This window comes from Cherax quadricarinatus, unplaced genomic scaffold (genome assembly GCF_038502225.1).
Source record: "Cherax quadricarinatus isolate ZL_2023a unplaced genomic scaffold, ASM3850222v1 Contig4, whole genome shotgun sequence".
Lineage (NCBI taxonomy): Eukaryota > Metazoa > Arthropoda > Malacostraca > Decapoda > Parastacidae > Cherax > Cherax quadricarinatus.
In genome coordinates, this window is record NW_027195030.1 from 452501 (window position 1) to 465734 (window position 13234).

A 13234-nucleotide genomic window follows, 5' to 3' on the forward strand; every position below is an offset into this window, starting at 1 on the left:
TTTATCCAACTTAAATCCATTATTTCTGGTTCTTACCTGGTTCGACACCCTCAGTTCTTTATTAATATCTCATAACCTGCCTCTTATCACTGATTACGTTTAATTTTATTCTTTCACGCACCTTCCCTAACTCTTATGCCGACCTTCGCAACCATTCTGCAGATTATCCTGAAAGAATCGTGTCACCGGCGTAGAGCAACTGTGTCAACTCGTAATTCGTATCAGATTCATTATCTTATTCCCACACTTCAACGCAGTAGCCTAGAATTAATTTCTTTTATAACCTCTATCTACAAAGATATTAAACAACCGTGGTAACACAACATGTTTCTGTCTAAGGCGAGTTTTACTGGAAAATGGTCCTCTCCTCTCCTCTCCTACATACCCTAACCTGAGCCTCACTCTCTTCATAAAAACTCTCTACTGCTTTAATAGCGTAATACTAACTCCATACATTTGTAACAAGTGCCACATTGCTGCCCCATCCAGCCTATGACGTGCCCTTTCTAAATTCATGAATGCTGCAAATAGTTCCTTATCATTATTCAAGTGCTGCACACTTACATGCGTCAGTGCAAGCACTTGAACTTCCCCTGACCTTCCTAAAACTTCCTTCTTCCTCTGTCATCCTACGTTATCTCTTACCCTTAATTCCTTCAATAATAATTCTAACATTAAGTTTAACCAGTATACTCAACAGTCTTATACCCTTATAATTATTACAGTCTTGCCCTGTTGTTTTTGCTGACAGAAGGATATCTAGGAGAGTTCAAATAGGAAGTGCGTCTGTCTGGTGCTCAGCAGGCGGAGGATCAAGCCTCCACCATGTCTTGCGCTCAATGACCCACATGGGTTTAGCACTTAAAGTGAATTAAAAAAAAATCCCCTTACCAAAAGAGAAAAAGAGTTTAAAAAAAAGTTAAAATAGTTTGAAGCAGATTGTATTAACACGCGTCATACTGTATGCCTTCACATACTCGCTGTATATATATGTTCATGTGAGTTAAACTCGTGTGGACCATTCGGCTCAAGGAGCAGCGGAGGCTCGAAACCTCCGTCCGTACTAATCAAGTTCTCCAAACAATATACTTGGTTTACTTACGTTTCTTAAGGCAGCAGACGCATCCCTTATGACCGCAGGAACTATGATCTTCCTCTTCACCTCTGGAACACTCCCACTTGCATACTCCGCCCTTCCACTCGCACTTCTTCTTGTGGGGGCAATGCGGCTCTGTTCACAAGTATAAATATTGGCTCTTCCATGTACGAAAGTTTTGTATTAAGTGTATCTCACTAGAATAAACATGTATAAATAATAATAATAATAATAATAATAATAATAATAATAATAATAATAATAATAATAATAATTATTATTATTATTATTATTATTATTATTATTATTATTATTATTATTATTATTATTATTGTGGTTGTTATTATTATTAGTAGTAGTATTAATATTATTAAATATTTTTAGTTACAAAAACCTAAGCAAAAACTTTTGGATGTGAAATTGAAACACTTGAATTTTTTTTGTTCACATAGTCGTAGTAAAATTTTGGGTCCAGGAGGGACCAAAACGGTTCAGAGAACCGACAAGTTGATAAATTAGACACATGAGCAACACTTGGGTATCATTATTGTGGAAACGTTTCGCCAACTAGTGGCTTCATCAGTCCAATACAAAGAACAGTAAAGATCAAAATAAGATTAAAGTAATCAGTCCATGAACTGATTACGTCGACTCCAGGCTGAAAGACTTGACCTCAATCTCCTCGTGTACTTCAATATTCTTCTTTGCATTGGACTGATGAAGTATTACCCATGTGTCTAATTTATCAACGAGTTATATGCCCTCCCGTCCTTTATATCTGCGTTTACTGTGTACTGACTAGAGTACATACAGCGTTACGGTGACCATACAATGAAGCCATAGCTTCATTATATCCACTTAAAACACGTGTAATTTTTACCATTTTCTGTGAAATTAAAGTTTGCAGTGTAGATAATGATCAAGAAACAGCTGACCTTAAATCACACGGATAATAAACAACGGGAAGGAATCCGTGAAGGAAATTTTAGCAGAGTGAAAAAAAAATAAGAAATAATTGCTGGAATTATTTTTGTTGTATTCGTTCGGAAGCACTAAAGCCGAAAGGGTTGCAATATCTTATTATTTAAAGCCTAACTATAAGTTACAGTAGACGGCTTCTCGAGCATTCACAACCCTTAAACAGTAACAAAAACTTACTTTCTGTATGTATAGTCGGCGGAGGGTGAGGAACGCAGCATATACACTGAGGAAATTTACAAATTCCTGTCATGACTTTACCATGACAGGGGATGGAGCTCATCAAGCATTTTCCATTTAAGTTCCAGCAAGACTGGGTTTGAGGACAGTTGCCGCAGCAGAAGCAATCGTTCCTGCCACAGAGACCAGGATATTTTATGGTGTTCGAGGGGCAATGGTAACTACATATCCCACCCTGCATGTTGCACGGTAGCTGAGGGGGGCACCCAACGGTTGGTGCTGTGTGAGAAGAAACACGTTGGTGTTACACTCGTCAGTCATGATATTATTACAATAATTTTTCTCATTATTATTTTATCAGTAGTAGTATTACTAATATATATATATATATATATATATATATATATATATATATATATATATATATATATATATATATATATATATATATATATATATATATATATATATATATATATATATATATATATATATATATATTATTATTATCACACTGGCCGATTCCCACCAAGGCAGGGTGGCCCGAAAAAGAAAAACTTTCACCATCATTCACTCCATCACTGTCTTGCCAGAAGGGTGCTTTACACTACAGTTTTTAAACTGCAACATTAACACCCCTCCTTCAGAGTGCAGGCACTGTACTTCCCATCTCCAGGACTCAAGTCCGGCCTGCCGGTTTCCCTGAATCCCTTCATAAACGTTACTTTGCTCACACTCCAACAGCACGTCAAGTATTAAAAACCATTTGTCTCCATTCACTCCTATCAAACACGCTCACGCATGCCTGCTGGAAGTCCAAGCCCCTCGCACACAAAACCTCCTTTACCCCCTCCCTCCAACCCTTCCTAGGCCGACCCCTACCCCGCCTTCCTTCCACTACAGACTGATACACTCTTGAAGTCATTCTGTTTCGCTCCATTCTCTCTACATGTCCGAACCACCTCAACAACCCTTCCTCAGCCCTCTGGACAACAGTTTTGGTAATCCCGCACCTCCTCCTAACTTCCAAACTACGAATTCTCTGCATTATATTCACACCACACATTGCCCTCAGACATGACATCTCCACTGCCTCCAGCCTTCTCCTCGCTGCAACATTCATCACCCACGCTTCACACCCATATAAGAGCGTTGGTAAAACTATACTCTCATACATTCCCCTCTTTGCCTCCAAGGACAAAGTTCTTTGTCTCCACAGACTCCTAAGTGCACCACTCACTCTTTTTCCCTCATCAATTCTATGATTCACCTCATCTTTCATAGACCCATCCGCTGACACGTCCACTCCCAAATATCTGAATACGTTCACCTCCTCCATACTCTCTCCCTCCAATCTGATATTCAATCTTTCATCACCTAATCTTTTTGTTATCCTCATAACCTTACTCTTTCCTGTATTCACCTTTAATTTTCTTCTTTTGCACACCCTACCAAATTCATCCACCAATCTCTGCAGCTTCTCTTCAGAATCTCCCAAGAGCACAGTGTCATCAGCAAAGAGCAGCTGTGACAACTCCCACTTTGTGTGTGATTCTTTATCTTTTAACTCCACGCCTCTTGCCAAGACCCTCGCATTTACTTCTCTTACAACCCCATCTATAAATATATTAAACAACCACGGTGACATCACACATCCTTGTCTAAGGCCTACTTTTACTGGGAAAAAATTTCCCTCTTTCCTACATACTCTAACTTGAGCCTCACTATCCTCGTAAAAACTCTTCACTGCTTTCAGTAACCTACCTCCTACACCATACACTTGCAACATCTGCCACATTGCCCCCCTATCCACCCTGTCATATGCCTTTTCCAAATCCATAAATGCGACAAAGACCTCTTTAGCCTTATCTAAATACTGTTCACTTATATGTTTCACTGTAAACACCTGGTCCACACACCCCCTACCTTTCCTAAAGCCTCCTTGTTCATCTGCTATCCTATTCTCCGTCTTACTCTTAATTCTTTCAATTATAACTCTACCATACACTTTACCAGGTACACTCAACAGACTTATCCCCCTATAATTTTTGCACTCTCTTTTATCCCCTTTGCCTTTATACAAAGGAACTATGCATGCTCTCTGCCAATCCCTAGGTACCTTACCCTCTTCCATACATTTATTAAATAATTGCACCAACCACTCCAAAACTATATCCCCACCTGCTTTTAACATTTCTATCTTTATCCCATCAATCCCGGCTGCCTTACCCCCTTTCATTTTACCTACTGCCTCACGAACTTCCCCCACACTCACAACTGGCTCTTCCTCACTCCTACAAGATGTTATTCCTCCTTGCCCTATACACGAAATCACAGCTTCCCTATCTTCATCAACATTTAACAATTCCTCAAAATATTCCCTCCATCTTCCCAATACCTCTAACTCTCCATTTAATAACTCTCCTCTCCTATTTTTAACTGACAAATCCATTTGTTCTCTAGGCTTTCTTAACTTGTTAATCTCACTCCAAAACTTTTTCTTATTTTCAACAAAATTTGTTGATAACATCTCACCCACTCTCTCATTTGCTCTCTTTTTACATTGCTTCACCACTCTCTTAACCTCTCTCTTTTTCTCCATATACTCTTCCCTCCTTGCATCACTTCTACTTTGTAAAAACTTCTCATATGCTAACTTTTTCTCCCTTACTACTCTCTTTACATCATCATTCCACCAATCGCTCCTCTTCCCTCCTGCACCCACTTTCCTGTAACCACAAACTTCTGCTGAACACTCTAACACTACATTTTTAAACCTACCCCATACCTCTTCGACCCCATTGCCTATGCTCTCATTAGCCCATCTATCCTCCAATAGCTGTTTATATCTTACCCTAACTGCCTCCTCTTTTAGTTTATAAACCTTCACCTCTCTCTTCCCTGATGCGTCTATTCTCCTTGTATCCCATCTACCTTTTACTCTCAGTGTAGCTACAACTAGAAAGTGATCTGATATATCTGTGGCCCCTCTATAAACATGTACATCCTGAAGTCTACTCAACAGTCTTTTATCTACCAATACATAATCCAACAAACTACTGTCATTTCGCCCTACATCATATCGTGTATACTTATTTATCCTCTTTTTCTTAAAATATGTATTACCTATAACTAAACCCCTTTCTATACAAAGTTCAATCAAAGGGCTCCCATTATCATTTACACCTGGCACCCCAAACTTACCTACCACACCCTCTCTAAAAGTTTCTCCTACTTTAGCATTCAGGTCCCCTACCACAATTACTCTCTCACTTGGTTCAAAGGCTCCTATACATTCACTTAACATCTCCCAAAATCTCTCTCTCTCCTCTGCATTCCTCTCTTCTCCAGGTGCATACACGCTTATTATGACCCACTTCTCGCATCCAACCTTTACTTTAATCCACATAATTCTTGAATTTACACATTCATATTCTCTTTTCTCCTTCCATAACTGATCATTTAACATTACTGCTACCCTTTCCTTTGCTCTAACTCTCTCAGATACTCCAGATTTAATCCCATTTATTTCCCCCCACTGAAACTCTCCTACCCCCTTCAGCTTTGTTTCGCTTAGAGCCAGGACATCCAACTTCTTTTCATTCATAACATCAGCAATCATCTGTTTCTTGTCATCCGCACTACATCCACGCACATTTAAGCATCCCAGTTTTATAAAGTTTTTCTTCTTCTCTTTTTTAGTAAATGTATACAGGAGAAGGGGTTACTAGCCCATTGCTCCCGGCATTTTAGTCGCCTCATACGACACGCATGGCTTACGGAGGAAAGATTCTTTTCCACTTCCCCATGGACAATAGAAGAAATAAAAAAAGAACAAGAGCTATTTAGAAAAAGGAGAAAAACCTAGATGTATGTATATATATATATGCATGTGCGTGTCTGTGAAGTGTGACCAAAGTGTAAGTAGGAGAAGCAAGATATCCCTGTTATCTAGCGTGTTTATGAGACAGAAAAAGAAACCAGCAATCCTACCATCATGCAAAACAGTTACAGGTTTTTGTTTCACAGTCATTTGGCAGGACGGTAGTACTTCCCTGGGTGGTTGCTGTCTACCAACCTACTACCTATGATATATATATATATATATATATATATATATATATATATATATATATATATATATATATATATATATATATATATATATATATATATGAACACTGATCTCTGGCTGAAGGAGACTCGAACCTACGAACCTTAGGACAAGGTACGCAGTGCTTTACCAATCTACCCACACTGGACCAATACCTTGGCGTGTAGCATCCGCTACACGTTTGATCCAAGGCAGCCAGCTTTCAGGGAGAAGGCTTACAGCGTTTCATCTCATCCCCTGCATGCATCAGCCTTACTAGAGATCTCTAGTAAGGCTGATGCATGCAGGGGATGAGATGAAACGCTGTAAGCCTTCTCCCTGAAAGCTGGCTGCCTTGGATCAAACGTGTAGCGGATGCTACACGCCAAGGTATTGGTCCAGTGTGGGTAGATTGGTAAAGCACTGCGTACCTTGTCCTAAGGTTCGTAGGTTCGAGTCTCCTTCAGCCAGAGATCAGTGTTTGTGTATATTTCGCATGCGCTCGCGAATTCCTTGCATGCATATATATATATATATATATATATATATATATATATATATATATATATATATATATATATATATATATATATATATATATATATATATATATATATATATATATATTGATAAGGACACTATACACTCACTTCCGGGGCAGCAGTTACAGGACTGGCATCCTTTGGCTGAGAGTATCCTGGCTTTTCTTTTGCACTTTCCAATGCTCACACAGATGCCACCCTGTATACTACACGTGTTGACGAGTCCCCTGTAGCAAATAGCCCTGGCGTAGGCAGACCTCGACTTCTCGTCACCCAGGTCCTCGTCACCTAGATTCTCAACATCTGGATCCGCAAGTCCTAAGTCCTCGTCACCTAGGTTCTCTTCATCACCTAAGTTCTCCACACCTAGGGCTTCAGCGTCCAGGGTTGCTAGAGTTAAGTTGTAGTCCTCCTGGGCCAGGTTTCTTTCTTGTGGGTGTAGCTGGTGCCTCTCTTCCCTAGAACTCTATTAGGTTACAGTAAAAGATTACTATTATTATTATAATTATTATTATTATTATTATTATTATTATTATTATTATTATTATTATTATTATTATTATTATTCGCGCGAGCGTTAAACCTGTTGGAGGTCATTAAGCACAAAGAGCGTTGAAGGCTTGATACACCCTTCTGGCACCACGAGACAGGCATGCTATCAAACAGTATTCCTTTAGCTAAAGAGAAGACTTGAACTAAATATCTTAGGTGAGAATTTAACAGAGAACATGAACTAAGCGGAGCGAGTATCTCTGTAGCTCCTTTGGCATGTAATCGAAGAACTCTGTTTCAATCCTGAGAGGGTCGAGACGAATTGTAAACATCTCACATTGTGAAGGTAAATGGTTCAGAAAACCAACAAGATGATGAATTAGACATATGGGTTTGTTTATTGTGGAAATATTTCCACAATAAAGATACCCAAGTGTCTAATTCATCGACTCACCTCACAACTGTTGCCCATGTTCACCTAGCAGGAAGTAGGTACCTGGGTTCTCGTCGACTGTTTTATGGGTGACAAAGGTGAGAGGGGAGTTTCTTTGAACTATAGACCTAACTCACTGAAAGACGTCGGGAAAATATCTAGAATATACAATTAGAGAAAAGTATATAAAACTCTAAAGAGAACAAATACCTGCCTACCAGCATGATGTTTGCGTCGATTAGAAAATTCATGAAAACTGATGAAAGACTAAGACGAAACTGCAAAAGAAGAGGGATGGCAGCCAAGTTATTACAGGGAATTTCCCTTTGTAAGGAAAATAGTCAATACTAGCAGGAAAAATGTCCTCATGGGAAAAAATCACCATTTAAAGTGCCACGAGGACTGGCACTTGTCCTTTAAATATTTTCAATTTGTTTATGACAATTTGCAAGACGAAATTATACAAATTTCTTTGTTTAGGATGCAAAGAACTTAAGCAAAATAAGCAATAAAAACTAATGTAAATCTTTACAATAAGACTAAATTGAGCAAAAGGAGTGACACGAATGAGGAAATTTAATATATATATATATATATATATATATATATATATATATATATATATATATATATATATATACATTAATGCATCCATGAAAGAAGGGGTTTTAAAACAAATAACAATACTGTGACTTGCCGGGGATCGAAACCGACATATTTAACCAGGTTAATTTCTCGATGCTTTAGTCGAGAATGGATTTCTGTTAAGAAAGATTATATTTAGTCCTTGCATGCACCACACATAATATCTACCCAAAATACGATGCCTATAATTGTTAGGTAACATATCAAGTGCTTTTTCAAACTTAAATAACCAAAATATTGTTAATAAGATTTTATAATATATTACGTTACAAACTGAACCTCAGACTCTTGGTAAACACATCAAACTTAACTTGAAATAATCAGTTTGGCTTCTGAACTAGATAAAAAGTTAAATCTTGTTGGTCAGTGTTATTTTTCTGTTCTCTAGGTGTTATATGACCCTTACGGCCTTAGCGCACGCTATTAAGGGGTGAAGGGCTCTTGATCAAAGAAACTGGAGCTACCCTCCCCACAGCCCAAGTGCTGCATGATGCTTACTTGTTTACTGCTTCCCCACGAATATACTGTAATATACAGACTCGAAAAAGTGATTAAATAAATAAATGATTTATGATAAGCGCTGGAACTATGTGAATCATTCAGCGTAGACATTGTGGAAGCTTGATCCTCCGTCTGCTGAGCACGAGACAGATGTATTTCTTACTTGTATTTACCTAGATGTTCGAAAAAACGTGAAACAAGAACGAGTGAATAACATACCCGAAGTCTCTTCCCGAGGGCGCCAGAGGCCTCAGCCACCAGGAGGCAGGACAACAGCAGCAGAATACCCGTCTTCATGTTATAGATTTGCTGCTGCTACTGTTACTGTTGCTTCTTTGTGTGTGCTGCCACTGTCAGTATTGCTGAAGTGTGGGTACTGCCGGTAGACTCTCTTGGCTGCTACAGCGGAGTTCGTGGTGAGCTGGTAGGTCGGTGGGATGACGCTGGCTGCGACGACCAACTCTCAACTGAGACTTCAAGCAGGTAACACCAGCCAAGTTGGTGAGGTTCTTTCCCTCCACCCCCTCGTTATCCTCCCTTCTAGCACCCCAGTTCCCTTCCCACTCTTGCTACCTCTTTACTCAAACTCAATTCTACCTCTCTCCCTTCCAATTGCACCTCTCTCCTGCCTCCCTCCCTTCCAGTTGTACCTCTCTCTTGCCTCCCTCTCTTCCAATTGTACGTCTCTCCCTTGCAATTTCACCTCTCTCCTGCCTCCCTCCCTTCCAATTGTACCTCTCTCCCGCCTCTCTCCCTTCCAATTGTACCTCTCTTCTGCCTCCCTCCCTTCCAATTGTACCTCTCTCCCGCCTCTCTCCCTTCCAATTGTACCTCTCTCCTGCCTCCCTCCCTTCCAATTGTACCTCTCTCCCGCCTCTCTCCCTTCCAATTGTACCTCTATCCTGCCTCTCTCCCTTCCAATTGTACCTCTCTCCTGCCTCCCTCCCTTCCAATTGTACCTCTCTCCTGCCTCTCTACCTTCCAATTGTACCTCTCTCCTGCCTCCCTCCCTTCCAATTGTACCTCTCTCCTGCCTCTCTCCCTTCCAATTGTACCTCTCTCCTGCCTCCCTCCCTTCCAATTGTACCTCTCTCCCGCCTCTCTCCTTTCCAATTGTACCTCTCTCCTGCCTCCCTCCCTTCCAATTGTACCTCTCTCCTGCCTCTCTCCCTTCCAATTGTACCTCTCTCCTGCCTCCCTCCTTTCCAATTGTACCTCTCTCCCGCCTCTCTCCCGCCTCTCTCCCTTCCAATTGTACCTCTCTCCTGCCTCCCTCCCTTCCAATTGTACCTCTCTCCCGCCTCTCTCCCTTCCAATTGTACCTCTCTCCTGCCTCCCTCCCTTCCAATTGTACCTCTCTCCTGCCTCCCTCCCTTCCAGTTGTACCTCTCTCCTAGCTCCCTCCCTTCCAATTGTACCTCTCTCCCGCCTCTCTCCCTTCCAGTTGTACCTCTCTCCTGCCTCCCTCCCTTCCAATTGTACCTCTCTCCTGCCTCCCTCCCTTCCAATTGTACCTCTCTCCCGCCTCTCTCCCTTCCAATTGTACCTCTCTCCTGCCTCTCTCCCTTCCAATTGTACCTCTCTCCTGCCTCCCTCCCTTCCAATTGTACCTCTCTCCTGCCCCCCTCCCTTCCAATTGTACCTCTCTCCTGCCTCCCTCCCTTCCAGTTGTACCTCTCTCCTAGCTCCCTCCCTTCCAATTGTACCTCTCTCCCGCCTCTCTCCCTTCCAATTGTACCTCTCTCCCGCCTCTCTCCCTTCCAATTGTACCTCTCTCCTGCCTCCCTCCCTTCCAATTGTACCTCTCTCCTGCCTCCCTCCCTTCCAGTTGTACCTCTCTCCTGCCTCCCTCCCTTCCAATTGTACCTCTCTCCTGCCTCCCTCCCTTCCAATTGTACCTCTCTCCTGCCTCCCTCCCTTCCAGTTGTACCTCTCTCCTGCCTCCCTCCCTTCCAATTGTACCTCTCTCCTGCCTCCCTCCCTTCCAATTGTACCTCTCTCCTGCCTCCCTCCCTTCCAATTGTACCTCTCTCCTGCCTCCCTCCCTTCCAGTTGTACCTCTCTCCTGCCTCCCTCCCTTCCAATTGTACCTCTCTCCTGCCTCCCTCCCTTCCAGTTGTACCTCTCTCCTGCCTCCCTCCCTTCCAATTGTACCTCTCTCCTGCCTCCCTCCCTTCCAATTGTACCTCTCTCCTGCCTCCCTCCCTTCCAGTTGTACCTCTCTCCTGCCTCCCTCCCTTCCAGTTGTACCTCTCTCCTGCCTCCCTCCCTTCCAATTGTACCTCTCTCCTGCCTCCCTCCCTTCCAATTGTACCTCTCTCCTGCCTCCCTCCCTTCCAATTGTACCTCTCTCCTGCCCCCCTCCCTTCCAATTGTACCTCTCTCCCGCCTCCCTAATTCCGAACAAGAAGACACGCGATAAACCCCTTGAACCAGGTGCTCCAATGTATTCCCAGCTTTACTGAATTATATTTATCCCCTCTCCCCTCCCCCTCCCCCCTCCCTCCCCCCTCCCCCCCCCCACACCACAAATGAACATCCATTTTTATGACAAACCCAAAAAATAAAAATAAGAAATTTCAGGATCACTGTATTTTTATTGTTGTTAGAATTTCAACGGTCGATAACACGTGGAATGATTTCTTTTTTTTTTTAAGATTTTTTTGTGAGGTAATTGTGTTCAGAGAGAGAGAGAGGGGGGGGGGAGGGGGGGAGGGAGGGGGGGATGGATCGTTTTGATAAGGGATCGTTTTCAATAATATTTTGAGTGACTTTTGGTAAAAAAATTACCTCATACAGCTGTATCAACATACAACTGTATCAACATACAACTGTATCAACATACAACTGTATCAACATACAACTGTATCAACATACAACTGTATCAACATACAACTGTATCAACATACAACTGTATCAACATACAACTGTATCAACATACAACTGTATCAACATACAGGCAATACATCACATACTTGCAACAACATATGAACTTATAATGCATCAAGCAGTTGAATCAACACACAGTGCAACATACAGTTGTATCAACACAAAAATAATACAGCATACAGTTGTATCGACATACAAATGATACAACTCATTTTCATCTCCATATTCACACTATTAATTCACTTCCCTTCAACAGCGATAATCTTGATACCGGTGAAGGGCTCTTGATCCATGGAATTGGAGGTACCCTTCTTCGGAATATTCCTCACTATCTCACTGGTTTCCCAGGCACTATATAGTCCCTAACAGTTTACCGCTTACCCAGGAAAATAATCAATATTTCTTTTATATATATATATATATATATATATGTCGTGCCGAATAGGCAGAACTTGCGATCTTGGCTTAAATATCAACGTTCATCTTGCCATATAGGACAAGTGAAAATTTGTGTATGCAATAATTTCGCCAAAATCATTCTGAACCTAACGAAAAAAATATATTTCATTGTGTTTGTTTAGTATTAAATTATTGTAAACAAATCTAAAATATAATTAGTCGGGTTAGGCTAAAATAAATTGTTCTTGTTATAATAAGGTTAGGTAAGTTTTCTAAGTTCCTTTTGGTGCAAAATTAATTTTTTTTACATCAACATTAATGAAAAAAATATATCTTTAAACGTGTAATAGAAAATTTTAGAACGGACTTAATTTTAAATGAGTTCTTGCTAATTGACCAGTTTTACATATTCGGCACGACATATATATATATATATATATATATATATATATATATATATATATATATATATATATATATATATATATATATATATATATATATATATATATATATTTATGGACATGGATAAAGCTTTGATATTCCGACTGATAAAATCGTAGATCATAGTCTCTTGTTCCTCATAATTTATGATGTTGAAATCTCTCTCTTTTTACACACACACACACACACACACACACACACACACACACACACACACACATACACACATACACACACACACACACACACACACACACACACACACATATACACATACACACACACACACACACACACACACACACACACACACACACACACACACACACACACACACACACACACACACACACACACACACACACACACACACACACACACACACATGAGGATGAGGCAGGACTGCAAAGAGACCTGGACAGGCTGGACATGTGGTCCAGAAACTGGCTTCTCGAATTCAACTCTGCCAAATGCAAAGTCATGAAGATTGGGGAGGGGCAAAGAAGACCGAAGACAGAGTATAGGCTAGGTGGACAAAGACT

At 40.9% G+C, this 13234-nt stretch overlaps 1 protein-coding gene across 1 annotated transcript in view; it reads right to left on the reverse strand.

Moving 5' to 3' along the window:
- LOC138851127 (uncharacterized) overlaps positions 1 to 9417 on the reverse strand; it is a 10490-nt gene extending 1073 nt beyond the window's left edge. Inside the window, exons 1-4 of the mRNA XM_070079695.1 lie at positions 9180 to 9417; positions 6998 to 7355; positions 2255 to 2533; positions 1103 to 1231 (exon numbers count right to left, since the gene is read on the reverse strand). Of these exons, the coding sequence (XP_069935796.1) occupies positions 1103 to 1231; positions 2255 to 2533; positions 6998 to 7355; positions 9180 to 9257 (844 nt within the window). The 5' untranslated portion in view covers positions 9258 to 9417. The remainder of the gene's footprint in view (positions 1 to 1102; positions 1232 to 2254; positions 2534 to 6997; positions 7356 to 9179) is intronic.
- Positions 9418 to 13234: the final 3817 nt, after the last annotated feature.